At 41.1% G+C, this 24,114-nt stretch overlaps 1 protein-coding gene and 1 pseudogene across 1 annotated transcript; one reads left to right on the plus strand and one right to left on the minus strand.

Moving 5' to 3' along the window:
- Positions 1 to 12,651, plus strand: LOC137262314 (uncharacterized; annotated as a pseudogene).
- Positions 12,652 to 19,227: 6,576 nt separating this feature from the next.
- LOC137262480 (sialic acid-binding Ig-like lectin 5) lies at positions 19,228 to 21,870 on the minus strand. The gene is made up of 2 exons (XM_067800135.1): positions 21,624 to 21,870; positions 19,228 to 19,562 (listed from the first exon to the last, which is right to left on the minus strand). Exons 1-2 carry the CDS (start codon positions 21,868 to 21,870, stop codon positions 19,228 to 19,230), a joined length of 582 nt encoding a protein of 193 aa, XP_067656236.1.
- Positions 21,871 to 24,114: the final 2,244 nt, after the last annotated feature.

Below are 24,114 nucleotides of genomic sequence, written 5' to 3' on the forward strand. Positions count from 1 at the left end.
ATGTTTTTTCATTTGTTTTGTCTGAAAACTGTGATCTTCTTTGGATGCACACTGGAATTTGCTGGTAAGCGTTTATCTTTACTTTTTATCATTCCAGTTAGGTATAAGGTGTGTTCTAAGTTTGTCATATTTTGGCAGAAACGTTTGAACATGTTTGGTGTTTTGTTTTTCGAAACATTCGACAGAACTTCAACTGAAGTAATCATCAACCAGTGATTAATATGATGTGCAAGGTCCGGTGTTGCTAGGCAACAAGCCATTGTCAACAAGCCACTTGACCCATTTTACTCGCCTCCCTCCAAGACCACAATATGAGGTAAAATTTGTTATGTCATACACAAGCACAGAAAAAAGGCCCAGGGAGGCATGACGGGAGCGGCAGCTAGGTCAGAATGCGGTCCTTTCGCAAACACTATTTCGCGAACTATTTTCTGGTAATTCATTCACACGTGCTCTTGGTCGAAATCTGAAACCGGGACACCGCGCGCCCAACTGAGAACCATACTTGTATATCATGATGAGTGTTGAGTGAGTTGAAGAAACGGTTTATACTGTACGAATAGAATAATTTCTATCAACCTACGGTAGTCAGAAGTTCGTAAATCCAAACGAATACTTCCTAAACGTTCGTGGCATGTACTTCAGAAAACTGTCATTAAAATAAAACAAGCGGGGCGGCTTGTGGCAGTCATGTGCTGCTACAAACATCATTGATAACGAAAGTCAGCTTTTGTTATACATTTGTTGACTTAATGAAATTGGGGAAGACGAAAAAGACGCCAGTCGCAACATCGCCTAACGACGCCTCCAAACTGGAACGTACCAGACTGCATTTGTCACGTCGACGTACACCATATCGCGTTATATTAACCACCTGAAAGCAACCATGGCTGTGGGGTAGCCTTGTGGGTAAAGCCTTCCATGCGGAATCAATTCCCAACATGGGTACAATGTGTAAAGCCCATTTCAGGTGTTCCCCACTATTGCTGGGATATTGCGAAACTCGGCGCAAAACTAAAACACTGACTGACTGACTGACTGACTGACTGACTGACTGACTGACTGACTGACTGACTCACTCACTCACTCACTCACTCACTCACTCACTCACTCACTCACTCACTCACTCACTCACTCACTCACTCACTCACTCACTCACTCACTCACTCACTCATTCGTCCCTGGCATGGTGATCAACGTTCAGATGCTGGTGATACCTAGTGATTATTTCCATGATAGCGTACCAGTAACTTACGAGTTGTGATATTTGTACTGTACTTTGATGGCAGCGCTTACGTTCTAAATGTATTGATTTTAATATAGATATAAATTAAATTGTTCTCGTCACGATATTGATGGAATATTGCCGATTGCGACGTGACGCTTAGTTTCAAAGCAAGCACTCACGCACTCACGCACTCACGCACTCGCGCACCCGATGACCCGAGAAGTGGTAGAGAAGAGTAGACAGTCTTACAAAATATCGCAACATTCATGTCTTTCATCTACCTCACCGCCATCTACCACCGCCGATACTGCTCGACATGTGCATAGTATGTGCTGTTGACCGACGAAACAGCATGAAATTAGACACCAAAGTATTTGTTCCTCTGTTGAGAAGTCTGCACCGACGACGATGACGACGTGTAGCATGGAGCAACACCGTGCAGGTATGGAGAAAATGGCGGTGAGTCTGGAGCAATGATGGTTCGTGAATTCTCCCTCAATGCTGAAACTGATGGTAGGCTGTCGTCTGACGTCAAGTGAAGGTATTCAGCACTTTCCGACAGGTCGACAGGTTTGGTGTCGAAAGTGTGATAGTGTGGGGAATCATATCCTACTTGGGAAGATCTACAGGGTTGCGGTTCAGGGAACTGGTGCAGGGACCATATTTTTCAAACGAAAGAGATCGTAGGATCTTAATCCGATACAACATCTTAGTGTTTGCATCGAGGTCAACATCAGACTGAAACACGTTTACAATGCATTGCGGGAAGAATGGCAGAGAAATCCACATAACATAGTACAGAGAAGTGATGATCGACAGCTCACTGAGTGGGCATCTTACGACAGGGCAATTAGCATTGCCATGATGTGACTATCACCATGATGTCATCTTTGTATCAGTTAAATTAGATCAAATATGCAATTACGTGTATTTGTATTTCAAAGTTGGCCTTTATGTTTCTGTTCTGTATCGTGTACTAATTATGCTGATGTGTTTCAGCTTCTTATACCACCACTGTGGCCCGTGTCGGACAAAGTGTCAACATGACCTGGAGTGTCAGTCAGTCAGTTACGGATTTTAAGATAAAATCTAATACACAACAGAAATCCAACAGAACTGGTTCCATTATCCTGTTCATTGTGAATGGAAATACGACTCTGCTTGCTACTGTCGACACACACACAGACAACGGGACGAGGATTCGGCTGACTGTCAATACATCCCTAGAGGAGAGGAAGCTAGTCAGTCTCAAGTTCCACAGTGTTGACGTACAGGACGCCGGAGTCTACAACTTAAACACTCATAACAGTGACGTGTCTCCCGGGACTCAACTTCTTATTGTATTGCGTAAGTGTGAAGATAATGTGAGCACCAAATAGAAACTCCGCGCCAAAAGCTAGTTTTTGAGACACATTGATAGAAATATGGCGATCACAGGCAGATAATCTGCGAAATAATTATCAATACCTATCATAGCTTTATCATTATAGCATTATAGTTTAATGTCGTTTACACAAATGTCATTGCAAGAACTAATTACGATAGTGATGAACATCACCATAAAGCTTCATCCTGTAACAGAATCCAGATGAAATATATTGTATATATTATATTCTTATATTTTGTTATCGTTCAAGGGTACACTATGACACTGACCAATCTTCTTCGATGGCACTTTCATAATGTTATATAACACCTGACCTTCCTCTCTCCTTACAGATGTTTTGTAACACCTGACTTTCCTCTCTCACTACAGACGTTTTATTACACCTGACCTTCCTCTCTAACTACAGACGTTTTATAACACCTGACCTTTCTTTCTCCCAACAGACGTTTCATAACACCTGACTTTCCTCTCTCCCTACAGACGTTTTATAACATCTGACCCTCCTTTCTCCCAAAAGACGTTTTATAACACCTCACTTTCCTCTCTCCCTACAGACGTTATATAACACCTGACTTTCCTCTCTCCCTACAGACGTTTTATAACATCTGACCTTCCTTTCCCCCTACAGACGTTTTATAACATCTGACCTTCCTTTCCCCCTACAGACGTTTTATAACACCTGACCCTCCTTTTTCCCAAAAGACGTTTCATAACACCTGACCTTCCTCTCTCCCTACAGACGTTTTGTAACACCTGACCTTCCTTTCTCCCTACAGACGTTTTATAACACCTGACCTTCCTCTCTCCCTACAGACGTTTTATGAACAGTATCACGGACGTGGTCAGGGATTCTGCCTCACTGCATTCACTATCCATCTGTTATTGCTTCCTTGGGAATGGATAGAACATTTGACGTTCACTAAGATCAATTCAAATAAACTTTCTGTTCAAACGACATTTTGGCGTATGACGGTGACTTTATGTCACTGAATACATACTACATATTCATATATGTTATTAATAATTAATAAGAATAAGGACAAGATTACAACCATTTCCATTCAACTTTTCACAGGGAAACCATCAAAACCGAACATCACCACGACTGTCGCTGACCCTGTATCCGGTGATCCTGTCAACCTGACCTGCTCCACAACCTCCCGGAGTCTTCCTACAGACCAGTCTCTGAACACGTCCTACACCTGGAGGAGAAACAACAGGAGTGTAGACAGCAGGGTAGACAACAGAGTGCAGGTGGACGGACAATTCCTGACCGTAGACCACGTCACCAAGGAGGACAAGGGAGTGTACTCTTGTCAATCTGGAGAAGAAGGACTACTGTCAGACTGGAGTCAGGGATACACTCTCAATGTTTTATGTAGGTTCAGGTTGATTAATATTGAAACAATAACAGAAGCCAGATGTTTCTTCATATACAATCCTCAGAAAATCTGATTCTGCTCCATGCGTTGTCACTATCAACGTTTAATGCCTAAATTCAAGTGAACATGAAGCTTGCCCATTCAATAATAACTCAGAAACAATAACATCTGAAACGGATGTTTTATGGAAAGACCCGAGCTATGATGTCTCGAGATATCGCCACAGAATTCCGATCCGATTCATCATCACGCCGTGTCCTTTGTTGCTATTGCTCAGCCATACTGCACGTGTACGCATAAATAGAGACTATCACCTTCGCCTCTACTGATATCAGTTATATAAACACGAGTTGATAGAGTTACAAGGGCTTTCCCAGGATGTCTTTATTTTTCTCAATGTGTGTGATATCAGTAAAAACGAGGCTGGGATTCTAGTTATAATCAAATATCATTCTTCAATCTTGAATCCCTTTGGAAGACGGCCACACTAGATATATGGTGGCATGGGTATGGTAGAAGAAAGTTTCAAATTATTATTTCTGACCATCTCACATGCATTCCAGATGGACCTGACCAGATACAGTTTGACGGCACAAGGGACAAGCTGCAGGTAGAAGAAGGGAAACCTGTAACAGTGAGATGTTCTGCTGACTGTAACCCTGCCTGTTCTGTAACCTGGTGGGACACATCCAGACAGGTGGTGATTACAGGACACAGGGAGGCTGTGTTGTCTATACCAGTTGTAGATGTGTCTGTGTCTGGACAGTACACGTGTCATGTCAACAACTCCCATGGGAGTGCATCACGCAACCTGATACTGGAGGTCATCAGTAAGACCTGCACACATTCTTTAGTAACAGAATATGCAATATTTAAAGTTGTATTTGGACAAAACTTGGAATGACACTATTCAAAATCAGTAATCATTTCAACTCGTAGTATTCATTAAGAATTCAATTTTGACCATAATACAATAGAAAGATTACACCAAGTTTCTCAGTTATCAGCTACAATCACAGGGACGGTGGGGTAGCCTAGTGGTTAAAGCGTTGACTCATGACGCCAAAAACCTTGGTTCGAATCTCCACATGTGTAGCCCATTGCTGGTGGACCCCTCTGTGATGTTGCCAGAATATTGCTGAAAGCGGCCTAAAACAAAACGACAGTCAGTCCTACAATCTCAAATGTTTCTGCTTGCCCTATAAACTGAAAATATACCATGAAAGAAAACATGATATGCAAAGTGACAAAAGGAAATGTTATTTTAAATGTCGTTTGGAAGTGCCACCGTATACCCTTTGTAATATTACGTATTGTGGAATATTGAGAGACATCCAAAGAAAGAAAGTGCCATGGACACGTACAGAAAGTGGATACGGTATTGCCGATATAGTAGATAAGGTATTGCATATTTGCATTTAAAACAGGATTAGACACATACTAAACTGCATGGTACATATTAAATGTTTCAGCACGTGAGCTTAATGAATCTGGTGTCGTTTCCATGGTCCCCGTGGCTGCTGTCTGTTTGGTCCTGATCGTGGTCATCGCCGTTGTCGTCATAGTGCTTGTTTGTAGAAAACACAGACTCAGGGGTAATACGGTGTGATGTGAGAGTGAATGAAAAAGTGTTCCACCGCGGTATTTTAGAATCATGCCTTCATGTTTGTTTGTACCTGGTATTATTATATTTATGCTATGCCATGATCCAGCTTGACCTTATAACCATGGAATGCATACGTTCAAAAGCACTTCTTTCGCACTTCCAAGTGCAAGTAGGGGCGGTGGGGTAGCCCAGTCGTTAGTGTTCGCTCATAACGCCAAACACCCGGGTTCGATTTCCGACATAGGAAAAATATGTGAAGCCCATTACTGTTGTCCTGTCCTATTGCTGAAATGTTGCTAAAACTAAACTCACTCTCAACTGCAAATACTTTTAAGGTATGTTGGGATTATTTCCTGCATGTGTTATTTCCTGGGATGTCAAAAGCACGGTGTTCAGGTATAACTGGGAAATAGTTGATAAAACATTTTAGTAACAAATCCAACCGGAATAGCTACAAAAATGAAGGAAGAAGAAAGTACAACTGAAAAGTAGTGTTCTTTTATATAGTACATAATTTATACCACTTTTGGTCAAGTGGTGAATATAGTTTTATCTTCATAACTGATATATTCACCCATACTAAAGTTTATTGTATTTCACATCACACTCACATACTATCATGTTCGTCTTTGATTTAAATCAGTGGATTTATGCCACAGGAGATTAGTCTATTTTCTTATGTTCGATTTTGGTTGAGTTTAAACACGCCGTTGGTGGTAGCAAGAAAGGAAGAAAGTCGCCTCTTTGTGAAGAAAAGGAACCTGAGTCCAGCCTTTAACGTAGTGTTTATACCTTTTAAGAGACACCATTATTGAGTGACATAAACTCATCCGAGAAGTCATGTGAAATAACAGCCACCTGTGTTGTATCTACTTGATATTTTGTTCCCTTTCTTGACCTACAAATTCTGTAAAGAGTCTAGTATTGTTCTGCAAAATTAAATTTTGTATTTATGATTCACCTTTGTGCAACTTTACTAACAATTCGTTGATCGTATATTTGTCATCTAACATTTTGCACGTGTAATTGTCTACTCCCTTTCAGGGAGGGGATACATTCTTAATCGGTGAGTATTATGGCTTTGAAGTTTCTGACACAGTGTTAATTGATAGTATACCACAGATCAGGCTGCTGGTGGCTGGGAATAAATACGTACCCTTGTACGCTAAACTCTTGAGACTCATCACCAGTTTGTGCTCATTCGTAGGAGCTGTTTTGTCCCTTATACTATGTCATACCTTTGTGGGGACAGTGCAGACTGAGCTTTCATGTCTGTTGACGTTTGTGGATGCACAAGCATATTAATCCATTACCACCACCTTTTTTCATGATAAGTACGAAGTACGACCAATCCGGTCTACACACACAAACGTGAACATCAACATGGACTGTAAGTATGGTTCCCATCAGTGCGTCACCGACTGGGTTGTGACGCATTTCTCAAATCATGGTTGTGGTTACTAGACGAACCACCACCAGCGACCAAAGGTGACTTGAAACGCTTCACAGTACATTATGTCTAGAATTAATGCACTGTGAAGAGTTGGGGGTCATCTCAAAATTTTCATATTTAAAAAAATCTTTAATCCTCGCAATGACACGAGTGCCTGAGTTTGCGACCACATTAGTACCTAAATGCCTGTCTTATGGCTCGCATCCCTCAGTCTCCTTATAATGGGAATCAAGCCTCGAATCCTCTGCCATTCATTTAGTAGAACTACATCAATTCCTGCATAAGGATCTCCAGTTCAAATTTGTCATAACAAATAATCGAAAGACTTTCGATTTGGTTCATATCGTCAAATGATGGCGTCCAAAATGAGGCACGACAACGGTATACTTTCTGTTGATAACGTCGATCGGTGACTGTTCCTCAAAACCACAGGTACAGTCTCATTCTAATGGTTCTGGATAGGAACCAGTGAAATCCGGGTGAGTCAACCCATGTTTGTTGGAGGCGACTAACGGCATCGGGTGGACAGGCTCGTTTATTTGGTTAACACATGCCATTGTATCTCAGTTGCATAGATCGATGCTCATACTGTTCACCACTTCATTGTCTGGTCCAGACTCGATAATATACATCCCACCAAATTTAGTTGAAATATTGCTGTGTGCAACATTTAAAAAAAAACAAGTAAACAAACAAAACTAGTGGAGAGTCGGACTCGCCAGTCTTTATTACTGACAGAGGTCTTCTGTCTGTGTCATGGTATTACATGTTTCCAGACGAATTAGGACTCGATCATCAAGGTCATTGGTCTTTCTTGGTCTATACTTCACCAGTGGTCACTTGCTTCCTCACTGGACGACTAAAACAATTTTGGTGAATGTACAAGTTAGCACCGAGTCAGCAACAGGACATTTCAAGTCTGTCTTGCCGGTGTAAAAACATTTCCAGTTATATCACTTTCGTTAGGAAACTGCAATTATGAAATTTCCAGCACGTGTACATGTATGTAATCGATTTTGTGAGGCAATTACGTTCCAGTGTGTTTAACTGTTTGTTTGGACAAACTTTAACCTTTGTAAAATTCTGTCCTCAGCATTGTCACTTACACCCGGGACCCAGGAGCAGACGGGGGCTACCAGGAGATAGAAGGTTGGTGTCATAAGTCATTTCTAACATATTAAATGAAATATGTAATACATCAGAAGACGTTTCTTCAAAGGTTAAAAGGGTACCCATGAATCATTAAATACTTAATGTATCACTTATGAGTAACAGTTCCTGTTTTTCTTTATTCATTCTGAACATCTGAACATTCACGACAAATGGTGGTTACTTATTTCAGCGCAGTTTCTTGTACACTTGTAATTTCTGAAACGTGTTTAAAGAGTACCAAAGTCGCATATCGACGTGCAGTAATAAAATCATTAAGGGTGGACAAAGAACCATCTCTTTGAGTTCATCATTAACCACAGAATATTGTAACTTTCAGAGACAGGATACGCTGATTATCGGTGAGTTTCAAATGAAATGAATAAACAGTTCATCGCCTCGAATAGCTGCCAAATTAATGCAGCATGAAGCAATACTCACTCATTTATTCTCCACAAAACGGTGTGACCTTGAACGACTTCAGAGTGAAACTACACAAAATCCACATCATAATGTAATATTTTGTGTCAGTGACTTTGTATGGACCTAATTATCTTTATAATGTCCTCATCACGTTTAATATTCATTTCCTCACATTTTCCTCGTGTTCAATAATCACTTTCATCAGTCTGGTATTGTATCACAGGGAAGATGAAAATGACGGCAGCTACCAGGAAATAGAAGGTTGGTGTCTCAAGGTTAACTACGAGCATGCTTAAGGACTGTGTGAACTGTGTCAATTCGGAGCCAAGAAATGTTGCCATATGAGTCTTATTATTTATTACAATTTTATCATTTATCATTCCTGTTATAAATTAAGTCACGAAACATAACCAGGGTTCAGTGATAACAGATCCACTAGCCTGGACAGATGCAACGGTTATACTTCCCGTCGTGCCTCACGCATAATTCTTCCTTCTTCATTAATTGCTTGCTTCCTTTTCCCGTTATGCGATGTAGACAGGACTCTCCTACCTTATAAAGAATCGTAGTTTCTTTGACAAGTTGGTCCTAGAACAAATACCATTTTCTTATGTTTAAAAAATCTTAGCTGGCCATTATTGATGTCCGAAATATATTCAGTGTTTAGTACGAACAAGGTAATATTTCATACCTCACGGATGAATCTTTTTCCATTGTCCATCTCTCGCTTCAGTTGATGTTTTGTGATGAAGACAGGGCTCTGTTAGTTTATTATGAATTGTAGTATCTTTGAAAAAATAGCTACAAAAAGCATTTCTTCCAAATATACTGCAATCAGTATCTGTGATTTGAAAGTAAATAGAGGATACTAAACGACCTTCCGTGTAATACCATTTTTATTAAACGAGTTAATGGTTTGGTATCAGACGAGCGAAAGTGAGTTTGACACTAAATCTTTAACGAGTTTAATGTTTATTACTCGCCAGCATAAATTGACAGAAACTGCGGCGAAATTGCCTACAGTGTGAGGACTCTCAGCTGTCAAGTCAAACAAGGTCTAGTAAAATCTCGACATCAACATTAGCATTGTGACGTCACAACTGTGAACCATTTTGACGTCATACGTGAAGCGATATTACACTAGTGTATTACTGCAGCCGTCGGTTCCAAATGCATTCCCGTGCTTCAAATACTCAATAACACCCGGAAATTGGCCAACACATGATATTTATCTCCTAAATATTAACGACGGATCTCATATGTGTCCAATACTAAATACATGTGTTATATCAGGAGGTGATGTCAACGTAGACGACATCGTCCCCATCGTAGCTGTCTACTCCGTTATGCTGACTGCTGTGGCAGTTGTGGTGGCGGCAGTCACTGTTCTTGTCTGCAAGGACGTGAAAGGTACAGTGAATATATGAATCCTTTCCATCAAATGAATCAAACGCATTCAGTCATCCCCTCCACAAACCAACACACCTCAAGCAGCACGCCCTTACCCCAAAGTGAATTGGTCTTCAACAACCCACTGGTATGCTCGTCATAACAGGCCAGTAACGCTAGCTGATTTCTTCAGCGATTTCAGTATAATTTACCAATCAGTGAAGGGGTACCCGGTAGGATGAGATGATAATGACTGCAAACCATACACTGTCTTACAATACACCTTGGAGATTCGGGTCAGAACTGATCCTGTGCAACATATGCTTGTCACAAATGCAAATGTCTCTTTTATTCGTTGTTGTTTGGATTCAGTAAAGGTCAGTGCAGTAGCTTTATGGTTAAAGCGATCATTCGCAACGCTGAAGACCGCAAAATGTGTGAAGCCCATTTCTGGTGTTCGCAACATGATATTGCTGGAGTACTGCCAAAGGTGACATAAAACTACTCTTAGTCTCTCAGCCTGGCGTTCCAATCCGTTATATTTTCTGAATATTGTCATAAGCAGAGAAAAACAATACTCACTCACTTACTCGTGTTCAGTAAGTGGTAATGTAGACGATTAATTCATTTTAAGTCTTCCCTTTGTTTCGTTTTCAGAGGACCAGGGTAGAAGGTACATATATATACTTTTGTATCTTAAATGCTGGAGTAGTATGGAAGAAAATCATTATATACTTGTCCAGTTACAGTCTTATGTCTATGTAAAGACTATTTACTCGACTTATATCAGAAGACTAACATCATATTTAAACAAACAACCCAATTGCGTAAACCGATGCTTATGCTGTTGATAACTGGATTGTCTGGTCCACACTCGATTATTTACAGACAGCTGCCATATAGCTGAAATATTGCTGAGTGTGACGTTAAATAACGAACCACCGAACAACAGCCATCGGGATCATCTATAGAAATATAAGTCTAATGTCGTAATTACAGGTGTGGTGACTACCTTACTGTGATGGCAGAGAGATTATCCCATGACTTCAGTGATGTACCTCGTGCTTCCAACAACGATGTCTTACCTCTACATGATTACGAGAGAGTCCTGAGGGAACAGTTCCACATCTACACGTCTCTCCACCCCTAATCTTTCTCAACAGAGGACCACAGTACCTGGCGACACCTAAACTGACGGTAGAGTTCCACTTCTACACGTCTCTCCACCCTTCATACTCCTCAGCAGAAGACCACGGTACCATGTGAAGTCTGAACTGACTGTACAGCTCCCCATCTACACGTTTCTCCACCCTTCATCTTCCTCAACAGAGGACCACAGTACCAGGTGAAGCCCATATATACTCGTCCAAAATAGAAAGCGTGCATTGAAGAAATTGATCAAACTAAAAAAGAAAACAATTTCGTAAGTGTAAAAAATGTTAACCTGTTCATGAAAAAGTTATTTTGAACACAAAAACGGTTTTCCCCGTTAAAATTGCGGTAACGTTAAATGACGTGCTGCACGTTTGTGAAAAGGCATGTTTTACACCTGGAGAGTGTGAAAATGCATGCAGCAGTGTGAAACCTTGGGTATTTAAACACAAAAGTAACGCCTTCCTATCGTTCACATTTAAACTTGCGCTGCTGTTGAAACGACTCCAATTTAGTATGTCAAGATTGACAATAAATCAACATCTCCTTGCCCGTGTTTATGATTAGAGCTGGCAGAACACACAGAGAGGTTGCCCAGCATTTCAACTGTCACCGTAACACTGTAGACAGGCTAGTCCATCGACCCCTCTCCTGGAGACCCCGAGTTACCACCCCTGAACAAGATCGGTATATCCGTGTCACCCATCTCCTTAAGCGGCAACGACGACAGCCAGGAACATCCCTGACCTGAGACGGATGCATCCTCAAACAGTAATCAACCGGCAGAGAGAATACGGCTTACGTCCTCGAAGACCTGCAATTCGTCCGATTTCGACGTTACGTCATCGTCGTGTTCGTCTGCAGTGGTGTACACAACATCATAGGCATCCCTTACACTGGTGGCGACGTGTTTTATTCACAAATGAAAGTCGTTTCCATCTTTCATCATCAGATGGCCGCCAGAGAGTGTACAGATGTCGAAACGAACGCTACGCAGATCCATTTGTCGTGGAGCGAAACCGTTATGGAGGAGGGGCTCTCATGGTGTGGGGTGGCATCACTGCCCGTAACAGAACTGCGCTGGTCATTATTGATGGCAACCTCAATGCAACCAGATATCGTGATAAAGTGCTTGCACCTGTTGATGTACCGTTTCTGCAACATCACGGCCCCGGCGTCATTCTACAGCAGGACAACACCCGACCCCAAACAGCTCATGCTGTTCAACAGTATCTGCAGCAACAGCAAGTGGATGTTCTTCTGTGGCCCGATATCTCACCCACTGAGCACGTATGGGACGAAATGAAACGTCAGCTACTCCGGCTTCCCCATGCACCGTCAACGCTTGTGGAACTCCAAAGACAGCTTATCAGAATATGGAATAACATCCCACAACACTCCCATGCTAACCTGTTCGCTTCCATGAGGCGTAGTAGATGCACAGCAGTAGTCGATGCAGACGGAAGTCATACTAGATACTGAGTGTGTGACTTTTGTGTTAGACCCCTTGTGTCTGACTCTCCATGGCACCAAGAGTAGCGTAATGAAATTTCTCGTGTTGATCACAAATTGATTGATCTGTGATGTAATGAAATTTCCATGAAATAAAATTATATATCATGGAAATTTGTGGTATTTGTGTTATTTTTTAGCATGCACACTTTCTTTTTTGGGGAGAGTATAGTTCAACATCTACAAATCCTTACAATTTCAGCTGGAAAAATATGAGCACTCCAATAAGAGTGAACAGAAAATGTTTTCCACGATGTCCTCTTTTACAGAGGACTGTACTGATATCGACAGTTATGAGATATGTTCCTGCTTGTCCTCTACATACCCGGCGAACGTTGATGTTTTCATAACGCCATGATGTATGCAGTTACTGAACAGTGTGTCCTTTCAGCGAGCGGACGCTTGTAAGGAAAAGCTTTGAGTTTTACTCACAGTATATATAGTACATCAACAACACTGATTTAGCAACATTTTTTCAGTCAATAAAACCTTAACCTTTAAAACATTTTTTAAATCAATATAGCTTTAACCTGTTTTATGGAAAACAATTAACCGTTTTACATATCTCCCACAAATGCTTTCAAAGCTTTACTTTAGTTTTATATGCTGTAAGCTTGATCAAACTGTTTATTGCATACACAAGGCATGACACACATGTCCCTTATTGTACAGGAATGCTCAGAATTCACATTACTGCTATCCTATTTCTGTATTGGTATCACTCTGCCCGGAACGTATTCCTCAGGACGTATTTGTCTTAGGACTGACGTATCGTGATCTGTAGCTGAACACCAGCTGACATTTGAACAACTGTTCACAACCCGTTTCCTGCAGATATCAGTGAACCACACTTTCTCGTGTAAAGAAATGCTGAAGGTGTCATACAGATGGAATGTGAAATATTCCTCTTGAAAATAATACAGCAGAGTATTTCTGTACTGTAGCGCCGTAAACAATCTTAACTATGCATGGCTTCAGATCGGACTAAACAACGAGACAGTTTTCAAAGGAGCTGTGCGTAATAGATCGTTAATGACCAGGAAGGAAGATGTCATTACAAGCTGGTTCTTAAAATATGTATTCCAACTACTTCATGTTTCCACTCATTTATCAGTCTGTCATTAACATGCCCAGCCACCAGTGTCATGCCGTTATAGCCAAACGTGACTGAGAACCGTAGAAATACGTTCTTAACATCTAATACGTCAGCACAATTGTCACAATATATATTCTAGAAACCACACAGTTGATCTCCGTAACGGGTTATAATAGTCGGTATGGTCGAGTACGTTTACAGTGTCAATGCCACTGTCTATATTCTAGAGACCTCAAATGGTCTGTAGTCACGTCAACCGCCCTCGCATGGGTAATGAGAATCAGTATGGTCTTGCTTACAATGTCAGTGTCACTGTCTATATTCTAGAAAGTCATCCACACTGGCATGGGTTCTGATGAGTATAGCCTTGTAGAAGTCGGTTCTACTCAAATTACTTGATTAAATTAGAATATCATGTCATTTAATTACAATGGCCATTTGACATATTGGCTTTGACACACACTATGAAATTCCTCATACGACACGAATAGTTTATTACATGTAATCCAAGGGTTGAGTAAAACTTGTGTGAACGAGTTGGTCTGCTAGCTTTTAACAATGTATTATTATTATTTATTATCCGTGAATATGCGGGTTACAATGAATCTTCAGCACCCCATGCTTGTCCTAAGAGGCGACTGACAGGATCAGGTGGTCAAGGTCTCTGACTAACACGTCATCGTATCCCACTTGCGTAGATCGACGTTCATGCTGTTGATCACTTGATTGTCTGGTCCAGGCTCGCTTATCCACAGAGCACTGCCATACAGGTGAAATATTGCTGAGTGCGGTGAAAAACTAAACTCACTCACTTCATCCACCCATCCCTTGTTTAAGTTTTGTCTCGTTTCTATATATCAAAAATGAATTCTTACTCCTAAAATTGGTCTTGCATGGCTGCTTCCACATCTCACTCATGTGCAGAATTTGAACTGAATTTCAAGGATTTCACTTGAGACATATTCAATGGCTATGATGTTTTCTAGCAGATCTTGTATAGAAAGAGTGGAATGTGTTGAAATCAAGAGTTTGAATTCATTACAAATCATTTTGCAATAAGCCGTAGGGAGTATATTGGTACTGTTATTGCGAATTGCCTTAAGAGCATCGGCTGACAGTCAGAACATAGCACGCAATCCTAAACAAACCACTGGAACCTAGCGATGTGACGGGCTATGCTTGGGGCGGTACTGAGCCTACTAATACTTTTCCCGATCGCGAGTAAATGTCTCTGGCGTATGAAGTCTCTATACTCGGTTCATGGGAATCCAAAATTGTCCACAGATCCGTTCCAATCCGTAGTCCAATGCACCGTGTTCACCTGTGTCTGTTCATCAGTCTGTGTAGCTGTGTCTTTTTCTCGGTTCAGGTGTGTCATATTCCCAAGTCTGCAGATTGAATCACTCAACGATGTTTCGGGGTTCTCAGTCCGAGGAAGATTGTTTGGCCTCACGTAGGTTTGTTTGTTTATTTGAACCACATCATGAACCACGACCTGACAAATGACCCCAATTTGCATATAATGAAAAGGCCCTCCAGAACATTCCACTTGCAAAGTGAGTGAAACGGGGTTGTCGCCTACAATTTAACTAATTTCCTCGTGCGAATCGTGTCTGCGGGACACGTGTTAAACAGAAGCGGCATTGAGTTCACGCCACAGTCAGCGTGTATTGCACGTGCTTAATCCCCGATCTACCTCATGTACCTGCAGCAATCAAATGTATTTGTCTACATTCCCGCCCCGCCTACTTGTCACACACGCGTTTACTGCGCAGGCTCATAGCATTCGTGTCAAGCAGTAGTATTATGCAAAGATATGTGTCACGATAACCTAACCACAGGTTGATTTTTTCGTACCATCAGTTCGCAGAAAAAAACGAACTTCATTGTGCCAACCATGCACCTGTCCAGCATCAAGAAGGGGTTTTGCAGTTCACTGTATACCTGGATATTTCAATCCATAAACATTGGTAAACTTTTCATGCGAGGTTTATTTTTCAGACCATAAAATCTTGCCTCCTTGAGAAGTAAAGTAGGGCTATAGCATCATGTCAACCTACACACTGCGGTCAAGACGTGCTCTCTCACATTGTAATGCCACGCCCACTTGATGTCACAGCTGTCATTTCAATCTTGCCTGCCCACGAATACACAGTGGATTGTTCACTACTTACTTGGAATCCTCCATAGTCATCTTTCTAAGCCTCAACATTTTGACAATGTGCATCTTTGACTATTTTCAAGACCCTTGTCTGGACTATGTGGTTTACGTTCACTCATCATTCATCCATTTACCCATAGGGGCACAGTGGTAGAAAATAATCTTTGTGTCTTTACTGTGATATTGCTGGGAGCAGTGTAAACACTGTGAAGACAGTGAGGGAGGGAGTGAGTTCAGTTTTGTGCTACTCGTTGCACTTTTCCAGTAATATTTCTGCAAGTGACACCAGAAATGACCTTCACACATTGTGCCCACGCCAGGAATTAAACCCAGGTGTTCTGTGTGCCTTAACCACTAGACTACCCTGTCGCCTCATATTTGAATGGAAGTGATTATACTTTTTGTCAACATCCGTCGAATTTCCAAGATACTTTAACATTTGCAGCAAATAAAAAAAACTGCTAAATGGACAAAACATTCAAAAGCTAAGCATATAGAGCAGTTTATTGGAGTCAACTCACAGTGCATACAAATACATAAGAAACTGGTTTCCTCTCTTATGTACATATTTCAACAACAGCGCAGGGAGTGACAGACTTCCAGGTGTATTTACAAAAGAATGACATGTACAAGACACATTGATAGTTTTATTTACCTACAATCGTCATTACCATAAATAAGCACTTTGGAGGTTAAATGCATTAGCATGTTAACTATTAACCCAAGTAACGCAACTGAGAAAAACAGATCATATTGTTATAGTAAATATATTCTGAGGATTACTCAGAAAATACTATATACCGTTAAAGGGCATCACAGAAGTTATTTATTTTTAAAAAATAACAATAGAGCACTGACGCAATGTAGGACACAAGGAATGGGCACTGACCATGCAAGGCATTGAACAAGTCCCTGTGGCATAAGTGATCACTACCCCACCTCAAAAACACCTGGACACAAATGTCTGGAACAGACCTCATTAGAAGCTAGGGTGATGTTCCTATTATTAAAAATGGATCAGTCTTGTCTCAAAATAGGTATCATTTACTGCAGCTGCCTGGAGATCAAAGGAATCAGTTCTACACGATGGGTTCATGCAGAAAACAATATTTCCTCAGCCAGAAAAACATCAGCCATTTTAAATATTACAGGTATTTGGGTTTGAGACCCCTACTATCTCTAAATAATAAACATAAAGGTAACAAAAATATGGAAAGACCATTGTATTCGTTCTCAGTTTTGAATTATGAAAGATTGTATACTTAATGACAATTGGACTACATCTTGATAATCTATTGGTTGGTGACTTGCTTTTCCCCCACCTGATCTTACAACCTTGTTTGCCAGGCGTCATGTATTGTCCTGCCATCTTACAAATGATACGCCCTCATTGGCTGCATGAATGTATCTACAATGCATCTTAATGATTCATTAAAAACACTGACAGATGTGTCATACGTATTTCATTTTTAGATGCTTCCATGGACACACCTTGGACCTTCAACAGAACATCTTTTGAGTTGATCGTGAATGATAAGCTGTCTGCCCTTGATTTGATCCGCAAACTATCTATCTACCAATTAAGTTCCTGCTTGCTGTCATACTCCAACAATGTTCTTGTCAGTGATCATATTAAGTTAGCCCCTAATGTTTCTGTACTAGTTTCCAGGGATTGACCACCAGTTTCAGTTGTGCTTCCCCAGTAAACTCTCATGACAAATATTTAGCATGCATGATGACTTACTCTTATGGCAACGTACTGAAATGTGTGTGAAAAAGTTGACAGATATGAGATACTTTATGTTTTATGTACGAAGAGGCTGAAAACATGGCCCACGTTTCCCACACAGAATATATACAAGAACGTTCATCGCTTTCTCTCCCACATGATAGAAGAAAACTTGGCTGCTGACTGTCAGACAGTGGAATTATGACATTCATCACACATCTCGAAACTCTTAATCAAGAATATTCTGTTCACTTCCGATGGGATGTCACACCAGTTTGTTATCATGTATCGATGATTCTCAAAGATACATCTTGATGTTACGTGATGTTTCACACAGATACACCATGATGTTTCATGAATTTTTCACGCATGCCAACCGTGATGTTACACAAATGTTACACAAGTGACTTCTTCCCCAAGGTGTGTGGATGTTCTTCACTAAATGAATGACAACTATACTGATGTTCAATCCAATGCCTGCTAGTGATCGTATATCAGCCGTATTCAACCCTAACTTTACTTCGTACACCTGCTTAACATTCACGTGACACCCAAGTTGATATAACTGTATTATAAATATGACATTCTAGCTTCTCATGCTGATGTGTGTTACATAATGTAACATCCCTGTTACCTCTTGGTGTTGCTCCATGCACGGCTTCCAAGCTATCATTTCTCTCTCTCAAGTCCACAGCCTTAATATGTCTTCATAACAGAGTTTAAGTTAACAAGTGTCATATTCTATGGGTACACTGCTATTACACTATCTCATACTTGTCCACGTAGAAGAGAACTTCGTCGGAGTACTTGACTGATTGGTCATCTTCGACTGACCTCACATCCTTGATCTGAAGTAAGAGAAATCAATCAGTGCTGCAGTTCCTTGTGTCTGAGAAATAGATGGAATGTATGTACAGGATTTACTGGCCTTCATGCCAAGCCAAGCAAAGAAACAAGAATCAATTTCTTTCAACAAATACATCTACACATTAAAATTAAGAGTGTTCCTAATACAAAAACTAATGTTACATCTTGGATAACCCAGCATTGTATCTTTATAAAATGCAGGTATTGTTCAACTCTCAAAGGCCAGTAGAAATGGGAAATTGCCTCACCTGAATATCACAATAAGATTTCCAGATATGTTGCTTTATTTAAGGTACATGATGTGATTGCAAAATACCAGAGATATCATTTATACCAGGACTACAAATGTAACCAGGGCCACCCCGAATCTGCGAATTTGAGTGGGTGGGTATGGGTGAGGGTGTGCGCGGGTAAATTGGTGGGTATGAGTGAGTGAGTAAATGAGTGGAGTTTTATATCACTTATAACCCAGAAACATCACAACTCTTAAGAAGATTTTAATTAGGTTCATGACTTGACCCTTCCGATGTTCATCAGAAATAACACTTTCCAACTGCAATGCAACCAGTTGCGTTCACGATACAGCACCCATCGATCCATTTCATAGCGGGATCCAATCATAACGGTCAAGTTGGCAGTGCTACTGTCATTGCATCCATTTGAAGGGAGTAAAAACTTCATTACATATCTCATTCAAATATAATCTTGAATTTTACATATTCTGTTACAAAGCATGTTTCCGGAATCTGTGGAAGCCCTACTGAAGACCTCTAGAGTCAGGCTGCGTGATGCATTCCCATGGCTGTTGTTGACGTGACACGTGTACTGTCCAGACACAGACATATCTACAGCTGGTATAGACAACACAGCCTTCCTGTGTCCTGTAATCGCCATCTGTCTGGATGTGTCCCACCAGGTTACAGTGCAGGCAGGGTTATGGTCAGCAGAACATCTCACTGTCACAGGTTTCACTTCTTCTACCTCCAGCTTGTCCCTTGTGTCGTCAAACTGTATCTGCCAAGGTCCATCTGCAAAGCAGGTGAGATAATCAGAAATAATAATTTGTTATAATAACTTGATATTTTCTTCTATCATACCAATACCACTGTATATCAATTTCACTTGAATTAATTTTTCATCAACTCTCGGTTTAGACTTTTGAAGTTGGTTAGGTTTTATTTTTTACTCATGCCAATTCTACTTTTAGTGTTGATCACATCTACATCTGCTAGCCTTGTCGAGTCTAGGCTCACCAATATAAGACTCCCAGTTTCAAAGATCTTACTGTTGTCACGAAAGTATTACATTCAAATGCAAACGACGACACATGACGCACATTCTGCTTTTGTTCCTCTAAGTCATATATACGTGTACGTATCAGTCAGGTATTCCGACTGAATGGTCGACCGCGACCGCAGCAGGGAAAACGTCCAATGTTTTGTTTGTACGAGCTGGATAGCCGCTCAACTGTGATTTTGTTAACAACTGGAATCTACAGTCAACTGTATTTTGTGTGTACACGTCCGATATTGTCATTTGTATGCTCCGCCTGACCAACGTTGACAATTCGATTCATATATTATCTTGACGTTCATGTACATCTCATCTGATACCCTTACGATTATATCTCTAAAGATCAGTGCCTGTACCAGATATCGTCAACGTTTCATGCATTTTACCGTATTCTTAATTGTAAACCCAATATTGTCACTATTTAAAAAAGAAGCGCCTTTGAGGACAAAAGCCCCATGAGTGAGTGAGTGAGTGAATAAGTTAAGTTTTACGCCGCACTCAGCAATATTTCAGCTATATAACAGCGGTCTGTAAATAATCGAGCCTGGAGCAGACAATCCAGTGATCAATAACATGACCATCGATCTGCGCAAATGGGAACCGATGACATGTGTCAACCAAGCCTGACCACCCCATTCCGTTAGTCGCCTCTTACGACAAGCAGAGTCGCCTTTTATGGCAAGCATGGGTTGCTGAAGGCCTATTGTACCCCGGGACCTTTACGGGTACTCAGGCAGGTCGATAAATCACTGTAGACTATTTTTTCAGATAATTTTCTTGCATCTGTGCCTGGTCAGGGTTTTGAGGGTCAAATCACACACTACTGACTGAAAATTGTAAACCTGAAATTTTCATGCCATACTTCAATCACCTAACAAGGGGGATAACTCAACGAACAACTTTGTTTTGAATGAAATCCATGTGGTCATGCATTCTCAAAACATCCATTATTATTGTATCAACATTGATTCAATCCCATATATCTCCCAATTTCGACAATCGTACATTGAAAGTACAGTTCCCCTACTTTTTGGAAGAGTATATATGAAATCATCATGTTGAAACACGATCAACGCTGAAATATCAGTTCTAAGGTAACCAGTTAAAACCCCCTTCGTTTAGTGAACGCCCACCTCTCAGCAATGTTTGCTTGAAATGCCGTGAACTTTTATCCCCGTGGTTGGTATTGACTCTCCTGTCTTCCGTATTTTCCTGATGTTTTACATAACCTTGTTTTGACCTTTGTCACCGTGCATCTACATTCTCTGAAATCTGCATATTTACCGCTACTTTAAATATGCAAGCCTGATGAACATAAATTGACACTTTGATCTGATTCAGTACATATTATGTATTGTTGGTTTTGTGTTGATCTTTTGTATTTCAGCTGAGTGGTCCGTGCCCGTTTTTTGCTCATTTAAAATATATGTCCATGTGAGAAACAATGACATTACATAATTTTAAAGTGTTCGTGTATATTGGACATAACACCTGACACCGCTTGCCTTTGAAGCTGAAGGCCTTCACCACAGATTCTGGCTGTGTTCTCTTCCGAAAGTTCTGTATCAACGGACACCAGTAATGCCTTTTTGTTAGCGCTATGAGTATACCTGGTGTGGAGTTTGGAGCTGTATAAATGGACACATTATTATGTAGCTGTCATTAAGTCCTATCAGAACCACAAAGGTACTACCATAATAATGATTCAGGACATAAAGGTTCTATGTAAGTTGTATGCTAAGTTGCATAGATATGCGAGGTTCCTGTACCGTAAACAAAGGTAGGTTCTTACTCACAAAGGACATCCAGTACATGTCCGTGACTCCAGTCAGACTCCAGCCCCTCCTCCACAGCCTGGCAACTGTAGGTGTCTCCCTGGTTCTCTCTGCTGGCGTGGGTTATTGTCAGGTCATCTCCACCTGTAGGAGACTCATCACCAGATTCTAGCAGGGCTATGTCCCTCATCCAGATGTAGGTCATGGTCAGTGGGTGATGGTCCGGGGGTAGACTCCGGGAGGAGGAGGAGCATTCTGAGGGTGACATTCTCACCTGAAACAGGTGAGGTAGGTCCGGTGATAGTGGGTGTGGGTGGCTTCTCTGTGAAAAATGTAACAGATGATCCGAGACTTTAACACCAGTGCCAATAAACATGGTTTTACTAAATGTGTGGTTGGCCTCTCTGTAAAAAATGTTTTACAATATGAATCCACTGAGACATAATAAACTGAATAAAGTAAATGCTCTGACACTTTTATTTATTAAGTATTGGCCTTTATTGTCAATTAAATAAACTCCATCGACACGTTAATACTCCTAACCGGTTTGTTGATTAAAAGTACATGTACGACACAACTACTTCCCCACCGGTCAAATGAATAAATCTTTTGCCCGGAGAGAGGGGGTTGGCTGGATTGATCCCAAGGTGCGTCGCAAAAATTACGTTAGATATGCTGGGTGTTGTTACAGACAGATAGTTTATTTGACATATCACAGGATCTGAAAGTATAAAACTAGCACGCTCCTGGCGTTCAGAGAAGTTGTCTAGTGTATCACAGCGTTCCATTAGCTCACGTCTGATATCATCATATAGTGGACATCTTAAAAGGACATGACATTCGTCTTCGACTTCATCTGTACAAATAGAGCATGTTACACTGACTGGCGCTCGGGATTAATAAGACAGGTGGATTCAGATATACTGGGAGTAAGTGGTTGGTTGGACTGTTGTTTTAACACCGCACTTAACAACACTCCATATATATGGCGGCGATCTGTAAATAATCGAGTCTGGACCAGACAACCCGGTGATCAACATCATGAGCATACATCTACGCAATTGGGATACGATGACATGCGTCAACCAAGTCAGCGGATCTGACTACCCGATCCCGTTAGTCGCCTCTTACGACAAGCAAGGAGTAATGAAGATCAATTCTACCCCGGATCTGTGAGTAGGCTTGCAAGCGCACGCATGCACACGCACGCACGCACACACGCACGTCTTTATATATCCTTAATTACGTTTTAATGTAGGCGTATCCTTTTACTTATATACCGTTCTGTAAACTCCACTCAGTACTCACGTGCTACAACGAGGACCTGTCTACATCCAGTAACTTCCTGTCCATTGCTTCCCTGACAGTAGTAAGTACCAGCGTCCTGTACAGTAACATTGTAGATGGTAAACCTCAGCTGTCCGATCTGTGATGGTGAGTCCTCCCCGGTGTATCTGATCCTGGTCCTGCTGAGTACCACTACACGGTGTGACAAGGGGTGGACCAGTAACAGTCTCACAGATACCGAACCATTCACCCATACATAATACACAAAGCTGACATTCTGTGGGTTCATGGCCATGGTAACATCTTCACCAACACGTGTAACAGTGTAAGGGTATCCAGTTGTCATGGAGACTAGAGCTGTATAACGAAAAGGTAATTAGAATCAGAACTCAGTAACACTAGATACGTTGACACGTTAGACATTGCGTAAGATTACACTGAAAAGCAACTTAATCAGAGATTCAATATATATTTCAGTTTTCAAAGACAGATACATACCAAACCCATATAGAGCTACGGACACAATGGAACCCAGAAACATTGTCACTACTACGGTGAGCAGAAACTGACAGATGCAGTTTCTGATATAATGCGTCACATGATGTAGTTTCACTGGACAATATTTCCTTATAAACATTTCCGGGTGAACCTTACGTTGTGAACCTTACAATATTGCCCTGTGAATAATATATGTTTTTTGTGAATATGTCCTCCATCAACGCCCACATGGGTACAATGTGTGAAGTCCATTTCTGGTGATCACCCACTCATTCAACCACTGACTGACTGGTTCACTCATTCACCCATTCACTCACCATTCAACTACTCACGCACCAACAGATTCATCCACTCACTCATCCACCTATTCACTCACTCACCCACTCATTTACTCAACATCCACTCACTCACTCATTCACTCAAACACCCACTCACTCACCGACTTACCTATTCGCACCCTTCTTCGCTCACCGATTTACCCGCCCACTCACTCGCTCACCGACTCACCAACTTTTTTTGACACACTCACTCACCCACTGATTCAGCCTTTCAAAAATTAATTCACAAATTCACCCACTGATTCCCCAATCACCTATCACTTTCACTGCTTGTACTGAAAAGTACTGTGTTTGACTCGGGCTATCGCTACAAGTGATACCTATTTAAAACATTGATAATCTGTCCACAAATCTGACATGATGTGAAAACGCAAACAAATGAGTATTAA

This window comes from Haliotis asinina, chromosome 1 (genome assembly GCF_037392515.1).
Source record: "Haliotis asinina isolate JCU_RB_2024 chromosome 1, JCU_Hal_asi_v2, whole genome shotgun sequence".
Taxonomy (NCBI): Eukaryota; Metazoa; Mollusca; class Gastropoda; order Lepetellida; family Haliotidae; genus Haliotis; species Haliotis asinina.